We start from the raw sequence: 27,565 nt of genomic DNA, 5'->3' as shown, positions 1-27,565 counted from the left end.
GAGCAGACCCAGGGTGCCAGGCTGCAGCTCAGCCTCCTGCTCCTTGGAGTGGCATTGACTTCCCATATAAACCTGTGGAATTAACTCCTGGGGATGGATTGCCAACACACTGTTTATGTAAATGAGACATCCTTTAATATTCTCTTGGTTTCACCAACATACTTAATACTCTTTAACCTTCATAGAAAAAATATTCATGTTACATCAATAACTGCTTTTTATATCTTTCTTCAAGGAATTGTTTCTCCACTTGAAATTCATAATGGAGCAATTTAATTCCTTCAATGCAAATTTAAATAATTCATCAAATATTTTGCACTGATTCCTCAAGCTGCTGCTCAGACACACTGATACTACGTCAGCTTTAAGAGTTGTCTTTTCCTTGTTTTCCTAGCGCTGCTCTAACATGTCTTCCGGCCAAATAATGTTCCTTCATTATCCTGGGCTCTCTCCCACTCCTGCTCTCCCACTGGCACATAGTGGTGACGACCTGAGAGGCAGGACCATATTTTCTTACACCTAAGTGAATAAATGTCCTTCTTCCTAACAAGGTCTGGTCTAAACAGGCCAGGTGGAAGAAAAGGAATGGTACCTTTCCCTTTCACAGCAAACTAGTTAATAAATTCCTGACCTACCCATAGTATTATTCACTCTAGTTCAGCATGTTTGAATGTAATTAAAGTAGTGACAGGTCTTTCCCCAGCATACTTCAGGGCACCATGGTACCAGCATTGTTGCTAAAGATGCTTTATCCCATGTGTACACAGGATCTTGCCCAAAACATCCTGTAGCACCATGCTGTGGAGAGCAAAAGCCCGTGTTGTGCCTGTCATGGAATGTCAGTGGTGCTAATTCACGTGAGGGCCTGGCCTGGCTGAGCCACCCCTGCCATTGCTCCTGCACTGGTGAGGCAGTGCAGACTGCCTGGGCTTGCAGCAGCTGCTTGCCATCCTGCATGTTTGGAGTGGGTAATGCTATGGGAGAGCTCCTCACTCCCTCCATCAAGCCAGTCGCTCTTCCCAAAGGTAGTATCTGAAAGCTGCTGCAATGCTTGAAGAGAGTAGCCTGCTGATAAATTGAAAGTTTTTTGTCTCTGTCACAACCAGAGTCATTTCCAGGACTTCACATCACCTTTCTGTAGCAAAACCAGGAGGACTGCAGCAGTTTTCAGGCCCTAAAGCTGCTCTGAAAATCCCCTTGCTTCAGCTTTTGTTTTCAGCCAACATCACTGTATTCTACTGTTCCCATTTAGTACAAATAGCTCAGCTAACTGAGCACCCAGAAGAGATGTAAATTGTGGAGTAGCTGAAAATGATCATTATTTGTGCTTTCCAGTTCTCAGGTGGATGAACAAGATAGGTGGTATTAGCCAGCTGTGCACAATGCCCCAGGTACAAAACCCCCATGTGAGAACAAGTGCCAAGAGCCACTGGTGCCTGTGCAGTTCAGGGTGTAAGGTATCTGCTGGGTCTTGTTCTTCCACTGTAGGTACCTTGTCCACCCAAGTGTAAACAAAATGTTATTTGCTACAAAAATGTGCATTCTATGTCGTTAGTTAATAGTCTTACATCTGCTTCTGTCCAGGAGAGTCCTCTACAGATGAAACTCAGCTTTGCTGCAGGAGTAGAAATCAATGTGCTAGTGCAGTATGAGAGAGCTCTCTTTTAACAAGAACTCTTTCATTTCTTCAACATCCATGTTCTCTTCAACAGAAAATAGCTTGCATGTGCCTTTTGTTTTCTCTTCTAAAGGATGAAGGTAAGGCTTACCCACTTGTCAGAGATGTGTCCAGCCTACTTGAGCAGTAAGAGAAGACCTCTACATTTCTACCAGTGCACTTCAGAAAGTACTTCCCCAAAAGATGGTATTGGCAGTTGGTGCTGCTGCCCTGGAAGGTGACCCTGAGCATCCAACAGGATGTGAATAAGAATTCCCTTTGTGGCAGGTGTGTTGGACGTTTTGTAGCATCACTGAGTGCAGGAGGAGACTTGTCCATCAGTAGAGATCACTGGACTCCTTGAGACTTTTGCAAGAATGGTTAGAACTGTGTGAGATGTCACATTTTCTTGGGAAAGTTGATTATTTCACACTTCCTTTCATTCTAAATTTGGAACATAATAGAAATATCAAAATTAAGCTTATTGAAGTCCTTTGTTTACATCCTACTGTTTGGACGTTTTATGGGATTCATATAAAATCTAAAAGGATTAAAAGTGCTTGATAATGCTGCAAAGTTTCAGTAAATCAGTGATTTTGTGAAACATTTCCGTTCCTGTCTGTTCTGCTAGGAAGAAAAAAAAATTGTCAGTTTTAATAAGAAATGAGTTACCAATTAAATTTATGCTGCTCATCAACATCAGCTGTACACTCCAGGCTACTAGCAGTGCCATCCTTTGGCAGTCAGGTCCCACCACCAGCCTCCCATCATTTCTGTGACAGCTTTTCTCCACACAGATGGAACAAGGCATGAGCTCTAATGATGACAAGAAAATACCAATCCTAATTTTGCCCTCCTTTTCATTCTTCCCTGTTTAAAGGAGGATGAGCAGTTCTTGTTTGCACTGTGGATCTCCCTGGAAAGGTGCAGCAACAGCAGTGGCCCAGAAGAATTAGCTGTGAGCTTACAGGTCCTAGCTCATGGCACTCAGCATGGTGAAACAGGTGTGCCAGCCTTACTTTCTTCCGTAAGTCTATCCTAGGGTCTCACAGGTTTTATCTACAGTGTCCTCGGAGCAGAGGTAAATAAGGCTGGTGGCTAAAATCGAAGGGCTTCTATTGTCTTGTTCCTGCAGTGGTTTAGGGCCACTCACACGGATGTGAACATCTGCCTGGACATGCCACTCTACAAGAGATGTTTCACCACTTAAATACTATGAAATAAGAAGTTCCTCAATGTACTAATTTTTCTTTTATTCTATTTTTTTCTCTTTTCAATTGCTGGTTTCCAGTTTGGGGAACACCTGGAGATTACCCAAGGTTTGTTTGAATCAATTTTAAGCCTCTGTCAGTAATTATAAAATAAAATAGTTTAAGAAGAAAAAATGGAAAAATTATTTTTTGAGAGGAAAAATTAATTAGCCTTGGAGCTTGGTGTCCTCTCCCAAGAAACTTGTGAAGTATCTCTTACAATGTGGGAACAGCAATTTGACTGTACTATAAAACAGACTGGAAAAATGTACAAATCAGACTGACAGGTAGTTCCAGTCAGCAGTGATTACAAAAACTCCAGATCACAGCATGAGCCCTCTCTAACCACATCCAGAGGGTTCTATTTTTGAAAGGGATCAAAGACCTGACAAAAACGTCCACACCATCTTCATTTTAGAAGAATTATGAATCACTCTGTATGTCACCGTGTAAAATTTCAGTTCTTTCCTTCCTCCTTTGGCAACACTGTTAGGGTGTGAGACAGGGTCAGACAGTAACTACCTGTATGACTGAGGAGTTTAAAGTTAAGCCTGTGCTTTGATGAACCGCAACAATCACACCATATTTCAGAAGCATTGATCTCTGAGATGGCCCAGACGCTTTGCACCTCCCAGGCTCAGGTCTGTGAGGGCTGCCACTTTGGAAGAGGCAATTGCCTGTGCACAAGGATGTTCTGGTGATGAGCAAGGCTTAGGTTTGCTCTGGAATCTTGCCTCTAACAGTCCTGCCTGTGCTGGATACTTTGGGGAAGACCCCTTCTCATTTCCTTCTGGAGATACGGTGCCATTGTATATCCTGATGTGAGGAGCCCAGTGGACACCATGGGCTGCATGGGGCTGTGCCTGCTGGCTTGGGGTTACTACGTCACCTTTTCCTTTGTGTCACACCTGCATTTGAACTTGCCTTTCCTGTTTCTCCTCACTACTCAGCTGCCCTGTATCTGAGCAAGACCTGCCCAGGTCCTGTCTGCTCTGCATCAGTCTTAGGCCCGTGGCTGTGGCAAGCACAGGGACGTAGTGACACATTGAGTTGTGTGGCTGAGGAGATGATTCATGGGAGGAGCACATCCTTGCTTTGGGGCAACTGTGCCTACCAAAGGGGCAGGATGGACAGCTGCAAGAGGCGCCTGCTTCAGTCATCCAGCACCATGTGGAACCTGCAAGTCTCCCAGCATCCCATCTGGGGTGGCTCTGCCTTCAGAGCAGGGAAAGCAGATGGATACTCAGCTGCAGTCAGCAGGCACCTTGATGGGCTTCATTCTCTTTAAACCTCTTCAAACCTACAGCAAACCCATCCCCTCTGAATTTTCTCTGCAGTCAACAAAGGAGAGAGGTGCTGCTAGGACGTGGCTACTCCTATCAGCAACTATACAGCTGAGTTCATTGGGTCCCTGTTTCTCCTCACTTGCCATAAGGAAGGTGAAGGGAACTCGCTCAGGTGTGGACATCACCGCTGTAAGAGCATGCGATGTGGGTGCTGCTTTCTCAGTCACAAAGTGTGTAATCTGAGTGTCTTGGATGTGATCTTACTCCAGCAACACCACTGGAAGTGCTTTCTGTGCATGCACATAATCCTTTCTGAAGTGCAGAAAAAACTTCTTTGAACTAAGAAAGCTCCAGATGTTGCTATAGCTCTTGCATATTTCCTTGCTCCAGAAACTAAAGGCTTTTCTTTAAATTAACAGCTGAGTTCCTGCCTTTACAGACTGTTTTGGAGCCCTCCCTCCCACAGCAACTCACATGGACACAGCTCAGAAAGGCTGCTAGACCATTAAGTGCAGAGCTAGTCTAAACCTGTCACGAATATCCAGTGCTGATTCCATATATTAATTATATGTTGTGTAAAAAAGGATTTCCTAAGAGGTTTGGGGTTTTTTAAGTTAAACTGAAGATCTGGATCTTTTCATGTGTCAACAGACTAGATAAACCAGAATGGAAAATCCTGTAAAAGCTATACTTCATGTATCAGTATTGCATACCAGCATCACACCTCTGGAGTGTCTTCTTTGTTATGGAGTGAACCGCATCTTTATAAAAGGAATCTTTCTTTAAAGGAGTATCCTCAGGTTTAACATGTATTTCATATTTCTCTTAATTTATTGCTTATCTTTGAAGGACCAGGAGATCCCCTTGTCCACCTTCTGAGGGCTAATGGCTTTTAGCATGATGGGTCATTTTACCAGGTGGGGAGGGAGAGTGCAGAATGAATGATGTAACAAGGACGGGTGATGGCAAGCAGGAGTTTGCTGGTGACACACCTTCAGGGGGTTCCCACACAAAGGGAATTTCACAGACTAGAAATTTCACAGCTCTGTTCGTTGTGCTCACAGCAGCCATTCCTCCATCACTGTACCTCACATTGCCCATTTTTGCAAAAAGTTACCAAGGAAGCGTGTAGACAAGCAATCCTAGCAACCCCTGATAGACATTGCTTGTCTTAATCCCAGCCATGAGCTGCACTGATAGATGACTTCATGATGAAAGAAAAACATGGTCCCTGGTGATTCCCCAATCTTTCACCTACCAGTTTCCTCATAGAAATGGGCTTAAATGGTTAAACTATGAAGTAGCCATACAAAAGAAATCAAGTGTTAAAAGGATTAAGATATCATCATTAAGATATCATAATTACAACTACTTGGTACAGAAATTGGGGTTTTAACATATGCACGCTGACATTGTGGACCGGCAGTTGTAACATTCTTGATTGATGCACCTCAACTTTCTGAAGCATCCCCATGCAGAGAACCCACCTGAGGTGGCAGCACACCTGCAGGAAATCACTGCTGGCAAAACCACCCTGTGGCTCAGTGCAAAAGAGAAGAGACCCCCGTGGCTGTGCCTGCAGAGGGCTAGTCCAGCTTACAGTTTACCTTATTGAAATCTCAGCATGAGCAAGGTTACAGCTCACAGAAGCAAAGATCTTTGCTAAGAACCTAATTAAGATGAGTGCAGTCTGGGCAGACCTTGCCTGGACACAGAAGTCAGGGCTTCAGCATTACTGTGGACAGGACCTTAGTGTTAAGTCTTCAGGGATGGCTCTGGGAACAGCTTACAGTCCCCTGAAGCTGCACTGATTTAAAATGAGCTGTAAGGCATTTCCTGGTGTTGCATTTATAGAAATCAATGTGTACTACAATTTTACACCCCTGTTTTTAGGAAATGCCCAGGCTGGCAGGTGGTGACAACTCTCTTATAGGTGCCTGCACTTCAAAACTTTGCCAGAGCACTGTAGAGGTTTCCCAGCAACTTCCTTCCATAGCCTTTGTGCTCAATTCTGTTGTTTGCCATCATAAAACAGTGTTTCTGCCCATTAAAACCAGTTTAGTTCTTTTAAGCTGGCCAGGCATTGGCAGTACAGCGGCAGTGTCTGATTTATATCCATTTCAGCTTTTTATCCTTATATCCTTTTCCTCCAAAACTAACAAAACCTGAACCAATATAGGTGGGTTTCATGCTTTTTTTTTACTAACCAGACCATCAGCCCATGGCTTAAATTGTTGAGCAATATGAAAACTCCAAATTTAAAATAGAAAATACAAATATAAAAACAAATATACACAGCAGCAATGTATTCTGTGATCTCTGCATCTCTTACATAGCTCTTCTGGCATATTGAAACCAACAGATGTTGATCATGTGCTTTGGACAACTCTTTCCAAATATGTGAAAGACATTAAATTTTTGAGCCAAAAATGCTCTTAAGAACAAGCAAAACCAAAGTTGCTAAACTGAGCTAACCCTTGGGTGCATGCATGTGTATCCAGTTTAAAAACGGCCGTAGGTCTCAAGCCTGTAAATTTACCAATAGCATCCAGGTTTGAACATATTGAAGTGTTTATTCAGTATTGTGTACTGGCTGAGACAAGCAGCTTCTGACAGGCAGCTTGAAATGACACCTTTAACTAGAAAGAAAGTGAGGAAGCATTTTGGTGAGTGGAGAAAACTTTAAAGGGTTTGGGTGTAAGATGGTGCAAGAGAGAAACCCAGATTACCTGTGTGTCCTGGAGCAGCACTGAGACATTGTTTGTGACTGAAGTAACTCACTACAGAAATACATATTGTTGGTATTTTCCTTGGAACCTGCACTGCTCTGTGAGATCTCTCATAGAGAGCCATGAACAACTATGCATGATTCTATGAACTGAAGTGCAGGAGGAAATGTGGATTCAAGTCCCCTCATACTGCAACCAGACTCCTTCCTGCCCTCACCATGATCCATCCCTGCCTGATGCTGAACAAATCCCATACTCACAGGGCCTGGCATCCCACACGGGCATGACTGAGGCACAAACCCAGCCCTTCCAAAACTGCCCAATGTGAACTCTCTCCCTCTTTTCCCAGGCTTGGCTGCCACTATTTTAACCCAGCATCAGGCACCTCCATTAGAGATCAGCTGCACTTACATCCTTGTGCATGTTGGGGATTTGCCTGCTCTTGCCATTTGCCAAACTTTACTGCTATAAAACACTGGATTTCTTGCTCAGCACTAGTGCTTGCACCAATATGGCTATGTCAGCTGTTGGCATCAGTTACAGAGATCAGGGCAAATTTCCAGAGCAGATCAGACCTTGGATTTCTATCAAAACCCATCTGTTCCTGGCTGAGAGTTATTAACACCACCTTATAGCTGCGTGGGATAATGAGCTATTGAATCCACAAATTAGCACAACATGGAGTTCTTTTAATAGCTTTCCTCTACAGAAAGTCAAGGCTGCTAGTGCATCTTGTGTACACCAGCCAGCCCAGCAAGCTTGAGGACTTATAGCTGACAGTGTAATTTTTTTTTTTTTTTAAAGTGTTACTGCACTGCTGACATTTGAAAAGCAATTTAATACTTCTCCCATGACAGTCACTTCAAATATTCTGGAAACAACCCTGATGAAACCACAGATGACAGTTAGAACACTTGTCTTTTCTGAGATGTCCAGGCCGGATTTGGGTACAGCTTGTGCTGGGCAGGACTGTGAGGTGAACAATGCAGCAAACACAGCTCCTCCATCCACCTAAATCCACTTGGCAATGGGGGTATGCAGGGGCTGAGCCTCACACCTCAGGCCCTGCCTCAGGAGCGTTGTAATTAAAGAGCACAAGGGCTGGAAGGAATTCACACAGAGCTGCTGCAGCAGCGCTCCCTCCACAGCGAGCTGCAGCACCAAGGGTTAACACTCTGCTGACTGCCTCACAAATCCGCATAATGCTTTGCTTTGGCAGCTCATTTGCATAATTTTAAATTACTCTTTTGTCTGGAAAATAAAATCTAAAACATAGCTTCAGACATAAGTGGTAGATACTAATGTTTCATATCCTAAGAAGGCTTGGTTATGTCTATTTGTCTGAACTCAACAACAGAGATTGTAAAAATAATTTTAACAGAGATGTTGTTTATTGCACAGCCTTGAGCCTTACTGACTACGTAAATAAGGTCTAATGCGCTCACCCGCCCCTCACAGAGGGGATGAAGCTTGCCTACACTCGCTCCGACTCTCCAACTCTGCGGTGGGCTCTGCAGCTCCAGCGTCTGCCGGAGGAGGGGGGGGTCCAGCCCGCCCCTCTCGTTTAACTGCAGAAACAATGCAGCAATTGGAGACTGAATCCCTGTCATCAGCACATCCTTACCGCGGATGGGCTTCCAGGCTGTAGCTGCGTACCCAGAGGTGCCGACACACTGGTATGAGCTCAGTGTCCCACTGCCAGGAGGGGTTCAGCTCAACAGAGGATGGATACCTACGTTTCCTCAGACGAATCACATTCCCAGCTCCATTGACTGCCATAACTAAGTCTCCACCGCCTAGTGTGGGAGATTAGACACCTAAATGCAGGTATCTGTTTTCTGGATCTGATTCCCACTCCAAATTCGTCTGACAGCCTGTGAGGTGGTCTTTGTGGGCAGAGCCCCATACCTCTCAGTCATTCTTTCCCTCACCCTGGGAGACAGATACAAAGCATAGTGTCTTCTATTCTCAGTGATGTGTTTCAGTGTAGGAGAAGGGGCTATTAGCCTGCACTGGCACTTCAGTGTGTTTTAAATCATAGCTTATCAGAACAGCAGAATAAATACTAGGAAATAAGAAGCCAAGAGGATAAGTCACCTATCATTATGACTGAAGCCTATTTGAACTCCTGTCATACTATAAACTTCTTACATACTATAAACTTCTACACATTCCTCAAGCAAAAACCTGTAACTCATGCACTAAAAATGAACAGCATTTCTAAATGGGACATCCCAAACTAACGTATTTGTGCTCTTGCCTCTGTAGTCTCAAAAGCCGGGTGACACAAGAAGACATTTCCCAGTGGACACCAGCTCCCCCCCAGCAGTGTGCTCAGCAGGCGTTCTGCCCAGAGGAGCAGCCAAGGGGCTCTCCTGCCAGCTGGAAGGCACGGTGACAGGGAACACTTCAGGCAAATTTAGCAGGGTCTAGGTAGGTTGTACAAGATGTACGGGAGGGAAAAGGCCAACTATAAGTACATAATTCTGAGTGATCAGATCTGTCAAATGCTAACAAGTTTCCACGTGGCTTGTTTAATACAGTTTTTCTTTTGCCCGGTGCTCATAACCCAAATTCAAACTTTGAAGTTCCTGCAAGTGATAATATACTGACTGCCCTCCTTCAGATTCTAGTGGCATTACAGTTTTCATGAAAATGTTTCAAAGATGACTTAGGGCCATATTTTTTCTCCTTTCCCATTTTGCAATATCTAAACCTTTTACTTGACACTTTAAAAAAAAATTAGACAAAGTAAACATACAGTATTAAACATTTAAGCCCCAATTAGTCTTAATTCACAGCAAGAGGCAAGTGAAACTACCTGTATGTTTAGTAAGCAGCAAGTAATTCTGAATTTGCAAATCTGCCTGCAGTTTCATGTCAACTACCTGCCTGTCTACAGAAATACCTTCACCAACACATAAGCAGGCATATACAACAGTGTTGCAATTGCTGTTATTCACAATAAAATGTTCACCCATCAGTTAACTGTGTCCCTTTCCTCTTAACTGCAACGGAAGAAAAACATTCCAGACTACTTATTCATATTTTCTTTCCTCCATTAGTTTCAGTGAAGCTAAATGTTAACTGCCAAAGCAGCTCCCAGCACAGTCTTCGTGTGCTGCATCTCCTATTGACCACTGTCTCCATTGCAATTTTTTTCTGCCTCTCAGGACTGAAGCTCCATCACCATAAAAATCCTATTTCGTGGGACTCCCAGATGTTAGAGCTGCCTCTCTTCACATGAATCTAACATCTACTTTTTTGACATTTAATCACTTCCATGGTTGGTTGCAAGACTCACTGCAACTGTGTTCTCATCTAGGGAAGACACTATAGGGACATGGAACAACAGTAAAAAACAGCCATCCTGTTCTATGTGAATGCCCTTAGTGATTGAAAGGGGAAAAACAAAGAAGAAAAAAACCTCACATGATTTTTAGCAGAAGGTGCAATCTTCCCTGGAAGCAAAACCCATCATTTAAAGGGAATGGGCTGCGTTTGACACTTTGCCTGCACCTCCTGATGGGAACCTCCGACTGCTGAAACATGGAAGAGATATTTCAGAAGGGATGGTGGATTTGTAGCCTCTATGTACACTCATTTTGCACAGGCCAAATTTCTCCTGAACAGCCACTGTTTATGAGCCACTTCTCAAATGACACAGCCTCTGGTTTGCTTAAAGTGCCAGCTGTAAATGGGAAGCTGCTTTGGAGCTATTTCACAAGCAGCTCAGTTTTCTCTCAGTGTGCCTGTGCTATTGTTCAAATCAGCAGCTTGGGCTAGAAACTCATCTTCCTCTCACCATCTTCTGTTTGATGTTGTGGAGCAGCCTGAGAACACACAACTCCTTTGGGGTGAAACCAAATGGAAAACTCCACTCCCAAAGTGCATCATTATCTCTGGGGAAGCTACAGATGTTCAGTCCATGAGGAACAGCTAGAGCTGGCCAACAAAACCACCCTCAAAAGGGGGATGGCTGGACACTTGGCACCCCGCTGCTTTTTGCTACACTGGACTTCTCTGGAAATGTTTAAATTTTACTATTTTTTTCAAGGGGAATTAAAACCCAAGAACTATCTACCATTTCTTCCTATATTATAAATAGCCATCCATGACAAATGGCTATTTCATGACAGAGAAACAGCAGCTAAAAAGTAGGCTGAAAGTATATATGCTGAAAGGTAAATCCTGGCCCCACTGGAGTCCATGGAATAATTCACTTGCTTTTGACCTGGAAGGTCTCCACTCCTTTCCCTGCCAGAAAAAAATTTACTCTGCAATAATTTCAGAAGGCAGTACATGAATCAAGGGCACACAGAACTGTTGCTGGGAATGCATTTCACCTGCACATTTTATAAAGGTGATTTTTTTTTTCAAAACTGCCACTTTTGAAGGTAAATAAGGTTAAGACAAGAGTAGCTAACCCAATCAAATGGAACTAATAGGAAAATAAAAAAACCTTTTCTTGTCCTAGTTAATCACCTGGACTCCCTCGACTGCATGCAGACAGGTAAGAAGAAGGCAATTCCACAGGGAACCCAGACAACCCCCTAGGAATGTATACCCACCTTCAAGGTTGCTAAAGTTCAAACAAATTCTGTCTTTCCTTACCAGGAACTTACAGGAAGCTGCTCTGATACAAAAGAGCACAACTCTGTTTTACAGCTGCCTGCACAGGAACACCTGCCTGGGTGACACAAAGTCTCAGAGATACACCCACCATGTACACTGTGCATGCCAGCTCTGCCCATGCCACCTTACAGGGACAGTCACACAAGCGGCTGCCCACAGCCTCTGCTTCCTTGGCTCCTGCACAGCACCCAGGACGCCTGGTGAGTGCCTCTTGTCATGCTCAGCTGCATTCATCAGGGGACAGGTCTGGTCTACACATAAAAAAGTGATCATGTAAACTTTGTGGTGGTGCCTGGACAAGAAAAGGTGTCCTGGATGTGCAGTCAGAAGGAGCAGATGCTCAGAAGTGTCTCTGTGGGAGCTGGAAGAGAAAGATGCAAGTAAGAAGCAATGGTGAGAAGCAATGTCAAGTGAGTGTCAAAATCTCAGTCTACCAGGTACTGGTGGATCTACAAACTACACCGAACACTTGGCAGAGACCTCACTTTGATCCCACTCATGTTGTGCCAACACCCCTAAACAGAGAAAGCAAACTACTGTAAAGAAAGGAGAAACAGATCATAGATTCCTTGAATTATTTGGGTTGGAAGGTACATGAAAGATCATCTAGTTCCAACCTCCCTGCCACGGGCAGAGACACCTTCCACTAGACCAGGCTACTCAAAGCCCCATCCAGCCTGGCCTTCAACACTTCCGGGGATGGGGCATCCACATCTCTGTGCAGCCTGCTCCAGTGCATCACCACCTTCACACTGAATAATTTCTTCTTTATCGCTCATCTATATCTGCCCTCTTCTAGTGTAAAACCATTACAATGTGCCTTTGTAGTAAGTCCCTCTCCAGCTTTCTTATAGGCTAAATTCCTTGCAGAATCCTAATTTCTATCCCTGGAATCCCTCACTGCAGAGATGAGAGAGGAAATGCAGAGTACATCAGAAAAGGGAAGAGAAGGGAGATCAGGCACCTGCAGTATTGCCTGATTTTAAACAAATGTACTTAGTCCAGTAGCAAGTGTTGTATCTGCAGGCTGTGTCAAAGCTCACCATAATCACTTCTGAGTATCTGAGTCTCAGTCAAATTTTGACATAAATTTCTGATCTCAGAGGTCTTTGTTAGCTTAACTGACCCAAGCATTGGAGAGGCAGCAGGAGAACCACCTACTACTGCAGCTAGGGGAAAGAAAAAGATCAAAGCAGAGTTTAACTTTTTTTTTAGTTGCTGAAGAATCCACAGGGTAGAGAGAAATGTGTGCACTATTAGACACTGAAGAACTCACTGTAAGAAAAGTTCCGTGGAAAATAAGTTTTCATCAGCTCTGAACCTTACTAAGCTACCTGCTCTTTTGTGGCCTTAAGCAATACTTCATAATATAAAATAACACCAGCATCATTTTGTGCAAAGACAAATGATTTTTCTGTTACAGTGACCTCTTTACTTGATAGCCAGGTGTAAGTCAGAAAATAAGAAGACTATAAACACTCAGTATCTGACATCAAGATGAAATTTCAGCTGTCATGAAATTTCAGCAATGTATAAAAAAAATCAGTCTATGACAACTTGGGCCATGAGCATGACAAAACATTGCCCAGGACAGCAGAAAGCAAATGGCTGGCAGTGCAGTCCTCAGATGGAATTGTCTGATTTCTAGTGTTAACTTGCAAACTATGCAACTTGTGTTGCAAAACACAAGGATGTAGTTTAAAAGCCTGAGGTTCCCAGCCCCCAAGAAACCACTCAGACACTGTACCTAGACAGAGGGAGGGGAAGAGGCAGTGAGGGACCTGCATTGCTTCAGTTTGTGGCACAAGATGATGGAAACCTTGCCATGTACTTGCTACTCATTATAGGAACATCTTTTCAGCCTTGGGAACAATCTAGAAACTGCAGTTTTCTGCACAGCATTCTTGCCTGACATTTCCAGGAATGCTGGCCTCATTTCTTCCAGAGCAAAATACAATCTTATGGTGCCAGCCTGATGTCATCTCGGTTGACATCTGGAGTTAACAGCCTGGAAAGTGCCCTCTGGAGCTCTCCTTCACTGCCTGAAGCCTTTTACTTCTACTCAGGGCCTTCTCCCTGGCTTCTGCATGTCCCACCAGCGGCAAACAGTGCTGCCTGTGGTACACCTGCTGGCATCTGCTCCCACTGTTTACAGAGCAAAGTCCCTTGCAGTCCTCTTACCCCAATCCTCCCATCTTTAGCAGGGCCCCTCCCTTCAGAACTAACAGAATTCTGTGTAATCCACCAGGCTTGCAGTTGCCGAGTAGCAAGCAGTTGGGAATAAACTTTTCCCACTGCATATTATTCAGAAGCTTTTTCTGATGTTAAAGTTCCCGACCCACTGGAACTGAACATTTGTGGAGCAGGAAGCTGGATAAAACGACCTCCAGAGATTCTTACCAAACTATGTGCTTCTACCAGTCTGAAGACTTCAGAAAACACTGACTCTCATCAAAACTCAATTTCAGACATGACAGCAATGATCCCACAGGAGTTATTTTCTATGGTATTCCTAAGCTGACAAAACTTTTGCATGGAAAATATACCAGCAAGAAACTTGTTCTGCTGGTTGGGTGTTGGTGTATTTACAGTTGCACCTTCATAAAGAAGCTGCTCCTTTACCTGTAGACCTGAAAAAAGCACTATCTACACATGGAGGAGCTGCGCAATGTAGACAGCCAAATTCTTAGGCCAAGACATACAATGTTGACTTAAAGATACATTTTGTAAAGAAGAAAAATCTGGTTTGGTTCTTAAGGGGTTTTTTCATGACTTGGCAAGTATGAATTTTAAAATACCACTTCAGTATTGGATGCTGCCATCCAACAGATTGGGGCAATTGAGATGACTTTGGAAAAATCTTCTATTGTGAAGTTCTTAAAAAATACAAGTTGTAAGAATGAGCAGTCCTGCAAGCAGAAAGCAATTCTAATTGAAGTCAAATTCAGATAATCAAAGGGCCATCAAGCTGTAACCCCCACAATTATCTTCTAAGAACTGCTTCAGTTCTTAGAACTGGCTGGCCAGCCAAGGCAGGCATTTAATGGTAATGCAAAAGTCAAGCAGTAAGATGCAGCCTCACATCCCTGAGCTGGAATTTCTTCCATATTCCAAACTTGTCTCAGAATAATATTGTCAGTTGAGCACTTGGCCTTGTGTCCTCTCACCTATGCTTAGTTGCCATTTTAGACAGCAGAGTAAACTCTTCGTGTGAACAAGAACTGACATTTGCACTACTCAAGTTTATTCTGGCTCTGAGCACAAGTTCCAGTGGAATCCATTTAAAATTTTTTTAAATTTTTGCTCATGCTGAGTGTTTGCATTGGCAAAGCCATGAGCAATGGCTAAAACGGGGCTTTAGACACAATGTAAATAAAGCTACAGCAAAGGATTGCTTGGAAATGGCCAGCAGCAGACCACTGAGGCCTAACAGATGTGCCCCACTTTAGGGCTTTCCTAGCTCCTTTCCTGTATCTAACAGGTTTCCATAACCCATTAACTTTTAAAGGCTGTGTGTTAATGGTGGAAGGAAAAGAGTAATGGAAATCTCTTCTTTATGCCCACCCCCTTAGAGAATTCCAATGAACAAGTCGAAGCATTTGGAAATGTAAATGCTTTGGAGAACTACAACTTGAACAGAAAAGCAAACATAAATATCAGAAACTTCCCAAAACCTACCAAAAATTCTTGTCAATATTCCCAAGGGCTCTGCAGGAATTCACGTGACCCATCTTCCTATTGTTCAATGGAAAAGAGGAATGAGTGACAAAGAGAAATATTCCTTTTTTTGTCTGGGAAAAAAATTAAATTGAGAAGCAAGGCTTTTCAGGTGGTTATCAAAACACAAAAGTGATTCTGATAAAATAACTGAGGTCAAGACAGCTCATAAGAGTCTCTCTTTGTGATAAACACCACAAATATTTTCAGGGCAAGCATAAAGACTGTTGGAAAAAACAAAAAGGCAAAAAACCCTAACAAACTTAGGTACAATCAAACACAGAACTAAATAATCCATAAACTCTAAGCTCTATCCTAACAGGAAAAAAAAGCAAAAAGGTAAACATGGACCTACTAGTTTTTAAAAGCACAGCTACTGCACTGTCTCACTGTCAAACAGAACGAATCCTATTCCATGCCTTGTGTATTTCCAGAAACCTGTTAGTATTTTCCTTCCAGGATAAGCTAAATTACTTATTTGTATTCTTGAAGGCATTTGAGTATCACTGCCGCTTGAGAACAGAACATATGGGGAAGCTTCATCTCAGAAAAAGAAATCTGGAATGCATCAACTGACTATTTCTTCTCTCTGTGAAATTTCCTCACGTTAATGACAGTTGGGAAAAAACCTTCACAGACTCCCCAAATCTTTGGGCAGCAAGCAGCTGCATCAGCCGATTCTTGGATTAGCTCCTCTCAGCTGTACTGGAGAAAGAGCCTAGGAAGAAAAGGGAGTGGAAGATGGGAAGTTGCAAAGTTCCTTATGGTCTGAAGGTAGGGGAACAAACTGAGATTTTTGCAGTTTATGAATATACAGACTCAGAAATTAATTCTAACTCATTGAACTAGATTCTAGATGGTTTTTGGTAGCAATATCATGTGATTACCATCATTCCTCACATGCTAAAATATTCCAAGTCAGTTTTCCAAATTTCTGATTTCCTGAAAACAAGCAAGAGCAGGCTGCAAAAGCAGCAAATTCCAGTTTAAAAAAAAAAAAAAAAAAACACCAAAATTAAAGCTTGGTACAATCCCTGCTAAAGTGTTTAGTTTCTATAGAAACAAATGGCTGTTTTATTGACTTTGCTACTCAACCTTCGGTACATTGAGATGTTAATTTGTTAAAAACAGGTCCATTGGCAAGGTGTGATCTCTTGGAACAGCTCAGCTGAATCCTGTCCAGAGGGAAGGCATGCAAGGCCAGCGGCACCGAGAGTTTCACAGCGTGGTAGCTTTTTATTCAATATACCACAAACCTAGTGGTTAGTCTAGGGAAGAGAAGCCTGAAAAGGGACCGCATCAATAGATATAAAAATATTTTAAAGGAATGTGTCAAGAGGATGGTGCCAGACTGTTTGCTGGTACCGAGCGGTAGGACGAGGACTAAAGACTGTAAGCTGAAATACAAGTTCCACCTCAACATAAGGAAAAACTGCTTTACGCTGAGAGTGGCCAAACACTGAACCAGGCTGCCCAGGGAACTCGCTCCCTTTCTGGAGGCATTCCAAACCCACCTGGATACGTTCCTGTGCCACCTCCTCCAGATGACCCTGCCTTGGCAGAGGGGCTGGACTGGATGATCTCCAGAGGTCCCTTCCAACCCTTACGATTCTGTGAGCTTCCCTGAAAAATGGTGAAAAATCCCGGCTGCTGCAGGAAGGACTGACCAGAAATGCAACTGGAAAAGACAGAGCCAGCACCGGCCGTGAAGAGCGGGTGCCGAGGGGCGCTGGGTTTGAAGCACCTGCGGGCATCGGGGGAAATCCGTGCTCTCCCCACAAGACACCCCTGGGGAACAGCACAGAGGCCTCACACATCCACAACCCCGCTTCCTCCCCGGAGCCGCCCCAGCCAAGGGGAAGCGGCTCCGCTCCCACCCCGCTCCCGCCCAGCGCCTCAGGGGCAGCCGCGCGCGCCGCCCGCCGGGAAGCCGCACTGGGGCGGGGGGGGAAGGGAGAGTGGGGGAGAGGCACGTGGTGCTTTACGTCCCGCTGGCGCAATGACGTCATCGCGCCCCGCCGCGAGGGCGACGCACCGGGCCAATCGGCGGCGCGCTTAGTGGCAGGGGAGGGAGCCGCGCGCGCCAGTCAGCACGAGGCTTGCACGCGCGCCGCCGCGCGCGCCGGTCAAGCCCCGCCCCTTCCCTGTCGCGGCGCACGGAGGGCGGGGGAGGGGGGAGGGAGAAGGGCCCGCTGGAAGCCAAGATGGCGGCGCGTGCGTGAGCGCGGCGCGGGCCCAGCTCCGAGCGCCGCCGTTGCGGCCGTTCCGCCCCGCCCCGCGCCCGCAGCGCCGCGGCCGCCGAGAGCCCGAGACTCCGCCGGGCGGCCGCGAACCACCCGGGGGGAGGGACGGAGGCCGAGAGCCCCCTCCCCCGCCGCCCCCATTGTGTGCCCGGCCCCCGCCCGCCCGCCTCCCGCCGCCGCCGCCGCCGAGGGGGCACCGGCGCGGAACATGACCTCGATCCACTTCGTGGTGCACCCGCTGCCGGGCACCGAGGACCAGCTCAACGACCGGTGAGGGGAGGGGCCCCCCGGGGGCGAGGGGAGGGGCCCCGGGGCAGCAGGGCCGGCCCGACCCCCCCGCCGGGCCGCGGTTCCGCCGGGTCCCGAGGCGTCCCGCTCCGAGAGGCCTCTCCCGGCGGCCGCCGCCGCCAGCTTCGCCCCGCGCGAGGCTGGGGGGCCCCGACCTTCGCCGCGGGCCCGGCGGGGGCTCCGGCCGGCCAGGGAAATCCCGGCGTCCGACCGAGGAAAGGGGTTCCCGGGGATCCTTGGCCGAGGAAGTGGGTTCCCGGGGATCCCTGGCGGAGGAGCGAGAACGTGCCCATATTAATCAGGGATGGAGCGAGGCAGACAATGCGGGTGGGGGATCGCGGTGTGTGAGAGAATGACGGGAGCGGGGATAAAGGCGGCAGCGCTGTCACACGCAGCGCCGGTGTGCGCGCTGCCTTCCCCTCCTCACGCACCGGGTGTTAGATACAAAAGGAGGCCCGATCTCCAAATCACTGATGGTGTGCAGCTTGGCTGAGATGGGGATGACAGCTGCCAGCCTGGAAACCACGCAGCTAACTTTATGTAGGATTGGGGGAGAGAAATTACAGGATGGGGAGAAACTGGAGTGCTTGGGAGAAAATGAATCCGCGAACCAAATTTTCTTCACTGCTTGACGTGTATTTGACAGCTCTGTGTGGCTGTCAATTATTTCTTCTGTAGCAATTGCTAATGGTACGTGTAATGGCTTGCAAATTTTACTTCTGCTCTTTTACGTAGGAATTATTAAAAACCTGTAACTTCATCTTTAATTTCTCGCCAATTTATGCGTGAATAAATCGTGATCTTTAATCATCACTGGATAGAAACCTAAAGTCTTTTTGCACTAAAGATAAATGTTATTTAGTGATTCTAAACAATATTTAAATATTTGTAAGTCTTAAAAAGCATGAGCTCTTGGTTATAATCCCTCGTTTTGGTACTACCAGGTTTCAGAGTAGGTCAGGGTCCAACTCAGTTCACTGTTGTCTGTAGTTAGGTCACTTTTCCTAGACGGGTCTTTGCTCTGGCATTTTTAAGATGCTTCTTAAAACAGGAGAGGTTTTGAGAGTGTATGATGAGGAAAGTAGGTTGTTTTAAAGACAGAATTTCTGCCTAACTGCATTATCCATATCCTTACACAGGGAAAAGAAAAGATAAAAGAGGTCCAAAACCTGTGTATTTTTTTCCTTTGATAATACATTTTACGGGATCCTGCTTCCTGGGAGGCCTAGCCATTACTACAGGATTGATTTGCTTTCTCCATAAGTACTACATTCAAATTTGGCATGGACTGTCTTCCTTTAGAGTGACAAGCTAAGAGATGATGCTGTACTAGGAGTTCTTCCACTTACTGCTTGCACTTATTTGGAGTAAGATCTAGGGCTTTGAACTTGAAGGGACCCCGGTGGGTTTTCTTTTTCTTTTCTTTTTATGTTGATAGGCCCTTGGAAAACATTTAGCATGTAATTATCACACTTTGCTCCAAGTGAGAGAGCTCATCTGTTTTTTCTGTAATGGTACCTGTTCTGTTGACATATTGATATAAAATACGAGTCCCCTTCAGTCTTCATAATGCTTTCTTGTTGTTTTTTTTTTTTAATTTTTTCCCTTCTTACCACAGCAGCATCTCTTACAACTACTATTTGATACAGGAAGCTTCAAAACGTGCAGTAATTAATTTATGGAGAAAGCTGCAGAAGTGCTGTTAAGTAGTGACTATTCTGAAAAATCAAGCGATTCCTTGATCTGAGCTGCAAGTCAGAAATTTGGACTTCATAAATATAATTTTACTAAAAGTGCAGTAGCTGTGTATCAGAACTTGTAATGCAGTGAAATCAGAATGATTCATAAATAGGGTTGAGGCACACACATATATGCTGGAAATGCCAGTTCAATTTTATCAGTAGCATTGCTGCTTATTACTATTCTGTCAATGTAGATCAGGATCTAGATAGCTTAATAAATTCTCATACACATACTCATACAAGTTAGGATCTTGGAACGTCTCTTGTATCTGTGATGTTTCTTTCCTCTCTCACTTTATAGGCGTTTTTGAGTCTGTGCTGCAGCCGGTGGTCAGTCAGGGTTTTGTTCTGTCTGCATTCTGAATGATAGTTGTTTCTCAAAATCAGATTTTGGGATCATAAATCTACATTGTATGCTTCCAGTGTTATGTGTCTAAGGAATAATCACTTACAACATGAGGCATTTATCAGTGCAATCCCTTTGTGTTCAGGATACAGGACACTTGAATTTTTGTAATCAAGTATTTGATACAATATGCTTAATAATCAGTGTAGATGTGTTAAGGAGGTGAAATGTTTTTGGAAACCATCCTTCTCCTGAAATATTGCTCTGCTCTTAAGTAGTCGACAAAATGTGAGGACATAGTTTTTTCCAGTTTGGTTTGGTGCATTTTCTGTCATTCTGTTCTACAGTTCTTACTAGGTTTTCTGTGTAATTTGTTATCCTACTTATTCATGCAGCAACTGTAAGAATGGTAAAACACTTCAAAGAAAAGAGGAAAAAGTAACTGTAGAACCACAAATAATCAGAGGACTCCTGAGCACATCTCCTCATCATCTCAAGATACTTCTTAACTAGTGTTTTTGAGAATGTAGGTTAATATTGTACTTTGATGGCAATTATTAGTCCTCTCTCAAATAAGCTGAAACAATGTTGCCTTCTTCACTCAGATGTCTGGGAGCTGGTGACACTGAAGAGAGTTTGCAAAGGACAAGGTTATACTTAATTTTGTAGTTGTATAAGAATTCATCTTTTGAATTGGATACTAGGCTAAGCTTTTGTTTAGGATGAACTGAGGTAACTAAGGTTTTTCTGGTAAATTTATTTAGGAAGATAGGTAACTTGGAATTTTTCCCCCAAGCAATTTGTTCTCTGCAAACTAAATGTGAGGAGTTTATTGGGAGAAAAATTCGGTATGGCCTGCAATTTGAGAAACAACTCCATAGAGTATTTGGGATGTAAATAATTAATTGCTTTAATATTTGAAAAAGATGTGTCCAGCCTCTATTGCAGTGGGTGTTAGGTATATTTTGTCGCTTATCCACCTCTTTCAGGGTTGGAGACTTTGTGCTTTGTGGAAGAAGTTTGACACAGTTTCATAGATAGGTTAATCTTAGTAAATTCTTCTTAGTATATTTCTTAATTTTATGTTGGGTTAGGAAGTGGGTGTAACCATGACAAATAGCCTTTTCTCTGCTGTTATGAAACCTCACAGAAGCAGTTTAACTTGCAGCTCTCTGGAAAGAGAAGAGGAGTCTTTCACCTTACATAAATGGCTTTCCGTACATGAACTAACCTTCAGGGACAGGATTCATCTCAAAGCCTTGACTTTGTTTTTACCTTGTACTAAGAAAATTCTTGGCAGCTAAACCATTAAAGTCCTAGCATAGAGTAAGATGTAATTTTTGAAGTGGTCATTGACACAATGTTAATGTGGTCTTTTCTCTCCTCCTGAAGATGAGATGTAATGAATTTGGTTAAATAGAGGGTGTTCTGAATTTAAGATGAGTGTTCAGAAGTGTCGTGTAGTAAGTTTTCTGGCAGTAACATCTTTGAAACCAGTAGCACACCTGACAAAAGTTAATTTGAAGCTTCAGTGAGTCTGTATGTAGAGTCCGCTTTGGGGAAAGGAAGGATGATCTCGTTCTTACATGACTTTGTTTTCCCTTAATAATACATTCAGTGCCTGTCGCTGTTATTTGAATGTTTAGGCTTTGCCTGAACTGAAAATTTAAGTAGTGTACTTTGCATTGCCTGCATTGTTTACACTCTTTGATAATCAATTTATGTGGAAAAAAATACCTAGCAAGAACATACCTTTTTAATCTGCACATCAATTTAAGGTACTGTGCAAGTGATCAGTGGATATGTGGCTGCTACTCTGGCAAACGCCTCCCTGCCTTGCATTTACCGATGAGCAAATCTGTTAAAAATCTCAAGCAGATGTTGCTGGAAGGAGCTTGCATAGGGTGTGGTATGGCTGTGCAGGGAGCCAGCAGGGATGTGGAGCTGGTGTCTTGGCCCCTGTGCTCTCTGCAGGAGCCATGCACAGAGAGGGAGAGAGAGCTCCTGATAATGCAAGTGTTGGTTTAGCCCTGAACCCCCTCTGCTATGTCCACAGGCGCGCTGGGAGAGTGCCTGTCCTCTTGGGTGGAGGAAGGCAGCCTGAGCACAAACTTCTCTGCTGTTACTTCAGTGTGATCTGCATTGCTGCCCCAAGTTGGGGAAAAGAAGGGATTGACTGATGCATTCTTAAACAGAGAACCTGCAAGTTGTGTCCAGATAATACAGTACTTATTTTAGCTTAAGTGATTTATTTTGGTGTACTTTAAACTGTTCCTAATCTACTTTAGCAAAAGTGTAGGTAGCTTGCCTCAAACAGGTTTAATTACTGGAAAGCCATAACTGATGTAGTACTTGAACTCCCTGAGTTGCAGCTCCTTGATGAAACTTTAGTAACGGGTGGAGTGTTGAACTTGGTTTTAGGATTAGTTTCTTGAAAATGTAGCCAAATTTAGATTGACCTCTTTCAGAAGAGAATGAGGGAATGGTATGACTGTCATGACATTACTGTTATTATTATTACCATCATCATCATCAGACTCTTAGTTGGAAACACTTTTAAAAATGAAATGGTTTGGCTGTCTCAAAAGGTTTGCACCGCCACTAGGGTAATAAAGACTGTTATAGGATTCATATATGCAGCAGTGCATTAAGATTTGATTTTACTTAGTATTGTTACTTAAGAACAGTGATTTAGGAAGGTAAGCATCAGAATTTACACATAAGTGTTATTTCATGTCAGGTTGAATATGGAAAGTTACCTATACATAGGCTGGTATTCTGGGCCTTTTTGGACATTGCTCTGCCAGGATCCTCTTCTGGTTCAGTTGCTTGCTACACCCCAGATCCTGCTTTTTAGAGAGTAATTGTCTGTGAATGTTCTTGCTGGAACTTTCTCTTGAGATGTTGTAAGTCAAAATAATTGCTCTCTTCTGAAGGCAAAGGTTTGTTTTCCCCACCTCTTACATTGCACTAACTGTAAGTTTTTGATCCCATAGGAAACTGACTTAATTTGCTAAAATGATATAAAGATAGCCCTGGTAAAGTGAAGTAAATACAATCTAGTACATTATGAAGTTGAACTGGTTTATCTCCTTGTTGAGTGTGCATCAGAATATTTTGAAAAGTGCTGCAGGAGGGAGAGTTGGTAGTGTAGAACAGGGAAGAGGAAGCAGGGTTGAGTTCCTTCCATTTTGAAAGCAGCAAGTTTATTTTGGCTACTGTAATGTGAAACTGTACTGTGAATATGATCTGGGCTGAGAGTAGTTGTGACCTGTCACAAGGAATTTAGTAAAATAGTAATTGGGGCACAAATGTTGCTTCCTTTTTCCTTCTCAAGTCATATATAAGGTTTGAGTATATTTGTTGGACCAATGATAAAGTAAGACTAATGGACTAAGATATCAGTAGCTGTATTTCAAGGTTGGCACTGCAAGTCAGAGTTGTCAGAAAACAACTTTTTTAATTCTAAGAACAGTAAGGTATCAGCCAATAACATTTATGTGCTAAATATTTGTAAAAGTTAAAAACTATAAAAAATAAAATACATTTGAGGTAAATTTTGGTATAGTATCTATTCATGAAATAGTCTAATTGCCATGTAGGATGTTTGTAAAATTTGTGATTAAATCATAAAATAGATGTAAAGGGTATGACACTTTCTTTCTTAAACTATCTAAAGCAGATAACTGTTCAATACACAATTATATTTACATGAAAAATGACTTGGTACTTGAGGAAAAAACAACCAAGGATGTACCTAAGCTTGGCAAGCTGCATTGTGTTGTAGCTGCCTTTTCACGGTTGTGACACTGTTAATCATTTGTGACTTAAATAGGCAGTATTATGTATTTGAAACTTAGGTAAAGAAGAGAAGGGGTTCAAGGTATTTTATTTTAGTGATTACACTAGTAGCAATCTAATTTGCAGTTAATTTTGCAAAATGCTTAGTGTAAAAGCTGCTGTTTCATCTTTCTCTGCATCAACAGCCATTTATGCAGGAAAAAAACATATACAAAAAAACTACTTGTGCTTTTCAGTTGTACAGACTTTTTTAAAGCTTGAATTCATTGAAGTCCACTCAGGATTTGGCTCTGAGAAACAACTCCACATAGGAGACTGCAGTAGTTGGCATCTGTATGTGCCCCAGAGAAAATGAGAAGACAAGGCCTGGTTGCAGTAGTTAGAGGATTTTAAATTGAGAGGAACAATTTGGAGAAAAAAAAAAAAGTTGAAATGGATGCACAAATCTAATTTTCGTGGTGCACATGTGTATTTTGTCCAACACCTTAAGCCTTACAGTTTAAGTGAGGATGACACAGCATTAGTTACTGCACTACAGGAATAATTACCTGAACTTCAGATCTTATTTGCTCTTTCTGGCATAGAACTATTTTGACAATAAACTCTGTGCTCTATTTCTAAAAGTCTTTCTGTGCTTAAACAATGCAGTCAACCAGCATTGCTTCCTTTCCTCTTACCCTTCCCTTCCACGGTAATTAGTATTTTGCTTCAATTTAAAGAATTTTTTTTTGTTTTATATGAGAGCACATACTCACTGATACAAAGTTATGAAGTGTGGCAATTCTGAACAGTTGAAACATACAAACACTGTAAACCTAGTAAAAAGGTTTAAGGTGGGAGCACTGGTCATCTGCATTTACGTAAAACTGCCAGTTTGGTTCCAGGTGAGGAGTGATGTAACCATTAAATTTGCTGTCTTTGAAAATTTCGTCTTCATCTCACAAGTCTCACTGCTACACCCAGCACTTGTCAGGAGAATTTCTCATACTAAGTATGCTTCACCCAGTCTTTCAGCAAATCCTTGGTGCTGCACTTTAAAGTGCAGTGTGTTTTACAGTAGCAATCCATGTTGGTACAGTGAAATTTTGAATATTTAACATCCCAACTTGATTATTTTGTTGCAGTTTAAAAAATTATTTTTAGTGTAGCATCTTACGGTTTGTCTTATTGGCTAGTTTTGTTAATCCCAAACTAGTTGCTGTTGAGTTTATTTCTCAAATTGCTTACATCCACAGTGGAGATGGAATGTGTATTTTCTGTAATGTTGGTTTGGACAACTTTTTATCATTAAACTGGTTACTATCTTTAATCAGAAAAGGTGCCCGAAGATATTTTGGTCTCATCTTTCTGATTTAGTTTTTACATTATGATGTTTTATTAAAGAGTGCAGAATAAAAAACTTTGAAAACGTTTCCATGATTGGTACTATTTTGGACATTAACTGTGTTGGGATTTCTTGCTATCATTGTTGTTTTATTGCCAGCCATGAGGTCTGCCAGTTTAATTTGTGACGACAGTAGTGTAACTCAGCAGATGAAGGTACCAAGGCTGCTGGAGACTTCAGTAATCTTATGGAATTTGTCTTCAGTAAAAAAAAAAGCCCCCCGTCCAAAATCCACATTCAAGAGAGTGTGTTTTTTGTTTGTCAAATGAATCAGTTAAAAATATCTCGAATAACTGAGGGTTATTATACCCATGCAGCTGTAGTTTGCCTATTCATTAGAAGATAGCCCAGAAAGAAACTGCTTTGTACCCAGGTCTTGCTGGTGTTAATTTCTGCAGCATGCTTGCCATCATCTCTAGTTAAGCTGGATGCTAATTTTGTCTTTTTCTATGCGCTATAGAAGTAGTAGTTGATTAGTTTAATCCAAATCTGTGATAAAACAGCATTTAAAAAATTTGCTTACAGTCTTTCGTTATGCTTCATTCTCTATTATCCATTATGTTTCCTCAGCCTCTCACCTTGTTCACCTTTGGGATGGATTATCTCTCTATATATGTAGGTAGTTCTGATACAGTGAAATGGATCTTGATTGGGATCTCTTGAATTCTACTAAAAATTTTAATTTCACTATGTAGGTGTCAGTGTGAAGTCTGACATTGACTTAATGTAGACATGTTTGTGCTACAGCATTTTAACCAAAAACTTAACTAGAGAATATTTGCCTATGTGAATAAAGTTGAGTGTACACCTTACTCTGTTGTTGTTTGAAGCTATCGGGGTCTGTCACTTCCTTCAGTAAGGGTGGCATGATTTTAATTTCTTGTTCATTTTGCAAAATTAATTTTCTTAAATGTGTCTCTGTGTTTATTCTTTCATTTATGGTATGAAATTTTTGCTGTTCTCTATCCAGCCTGAAAATGGTCAGAGCTGCATTTTTTCTCTCGCTCCAGTAAATATCAGGAGATGTTTTTCTAAAGAGAATTTATGGCTTTTAATCCATTTCATATTTTTTTAGTATAAGTGAGTTATTGTCTGATCTTTAATGAAGATCTTTCTTAGGTTGTTGGATCTCTTTTCTTTGGCTTTGACCATAGTATATTATTAACAGAGGTTTTTATTTTCTCATTTTCCTTTCTTTTTAAGCCATTCTATGCACAATTCACTGACTTTGACAAAATGTATCTATCTCTAGAGCAGTAATTTAGAGGTACTTAATTAAACCTTCAAATGATACAGATCATAGCATCTTGTCATTGTGGGGCAGATTGGGTAGGCAGAAGGTAATCTGTCCAGGTGTGCCCTGCTCCTCATGGGAAGGCTGGGGAATAACAGGCTGTTTTGCTGGAATGTACAAAGTTTGGTTTTTTTTCTCTTGTGGTGCAGTATCTGTATCTGGCAAAATTGTTACCTGGAATAATATGGCTCTAGGCAAAACGTGAAGCAGGAGGTACTCAATGTGCTGCTTCATGAGCTCTTCTAGGGCAACCAAAACACTGGCTACACTGCGGGATGCATCTGGAGTTTCATGGCTGGGGCGCAGGCAGATGGAAAAAGAATCTTTTTTCTGGCAGTGCAAAAAAGTATTGGGATGACCTGTGCACCTCAGAAGCTCAGGTTTTGAGTTATTTTGCGTTATTTTGCCTGCATTGTGCATTGGACAAAGTGATTTGGCTGCTTGTTTTACTGGCTTGGTGCTTGCTCTCTACTCTTTATTCCAGGCCTCAGTCCATTCCTATCTAAATCAAAGATGTAGTGTCTGAGAGAAAGGTTTTGAAGATGTGTTTTTAGTGGGAGACAGAGCAGTGTGTGAGGAGGAGGTCTGGTATTTAAAAGGCAGTTTTTAGCAAGTTTGAAAAAGTGACATGCAGATAACACTGTGATGTCAGAGTTTTTGTTGAATACTTCAAGGTTTGGAATTGGACGAATTGGCAAGTAAAGAACTGGACATGCTAAATGATCTTTCCCTGTTGCTAAAACTAATTCAGAATGAGAATAAGGTCTTTGGACTTTATAGAAAAGCAATTAGAATTCAGTTCTTGTTTGTGCTTTGTTTTTAATAAAATCACTTGTACAAAACATACAGTTGCTTTTCTCTAGTCAAGACATAAAGTATTTAATAGTGTGACAGTTCTTACTTTTAAAAATATTTTTATAGCATTTGAATGCTCCAATCAAAGGCCATTTTCCAACTTTGCACAAAGTGATCGCAGCTCCCAAAAGCTTAGAGGAAAGGAAAATGATGAAGAGATGATTTGGGTTCCTGCAGTAGCCTCAGCTGGGCCCAGAACCTTGCTCTCCAGGCTTTAAGCTGGTATGCTGGTAAGTTCACAGTCTCCCTGGTGGCTCGTAATTAACTCCTGAAGGAGCATTAGCAATCTTACCATTATGGGACACAGAAGGGTTCTATGCTTTTCAGTGACTGGATTT

The 27,565-nt window shown here is 42.8% G+C and overlaps 2 protein-coding genes across 9 annotated transcripts in view; one reads left to right on the top strand and one right to left on the bottom strand.

Annotated features, from left to right (window-relative positions):
- Window positions 1-17,568, bottom strand: part of ODF1 (outer dense fiber of sperm tails 1) — a 38,211-nt gene extending 20,643 nt beyond the window's left edge. Inside the window, exon 1 of the mRNA XM_032130648.1 lies at window positions 16,789-17,568. Coding sequence (XP_031986539.1) covers window positions 16,789-17,283 — 495 coding nt within the window. The 5' untranslated portion in view covers window positions 17,284-17,568. The remainder of the gene's footprint in view (window positions 1-16,788) is intronic.
- Window positions 17,569-17,654: 86 nt separating this feature from the next.
- UBR5 (ubiquitin protein ligase E3 component n-recognin 5) overlaps window positions 17,655-27,565 on the top strand; it is an 83,492-nt gene continuing 73,581 nt past the window's right edge. For 6 of the 8 annotated variants that reach the window (XM_032130614.1, XM_032130623.1, XM_032130603.1 and 3 more), the window contains exon 1: window positions 17,656-17,787. In XM_032130614.1, coding sequence (XP_031986505.1) covers window positions 17,726-17,787 — 62 coding nt within the window. In that variant the 5' untranslated portion in view covers window positions 17,656-17,725. Of the gene's footprint in view, window positions 17,788-27,565 lie in introns of all 8 variants that reach the window. The other 2 variants (XM_032130594.1, XM_032130567.1) reach the window with 1 other exon arrangement.

The sequence above is a fragment of the Corvus moneduloides genome, chromosome 1 (genome assembly GCF_009650955.1).
Source record: "Corvus moneduloides isolate bCorMon1 chromosome 1, bCorMon1.pri, whole genome shotgun sequence".
In the NCBI taxonomy this organism is placed as follows: domain Eukaryota; kingdom Metazoa; phylum Chordata; class Aves; order Passeriformes; family Corvidae; genus Corvus; species Corvus moneduloides.
The sequence above is the reverse complement of the archived record's forward strand: the minus strand, read 5'-3'. Positions and strand labels throughout refer to the sequence as shown.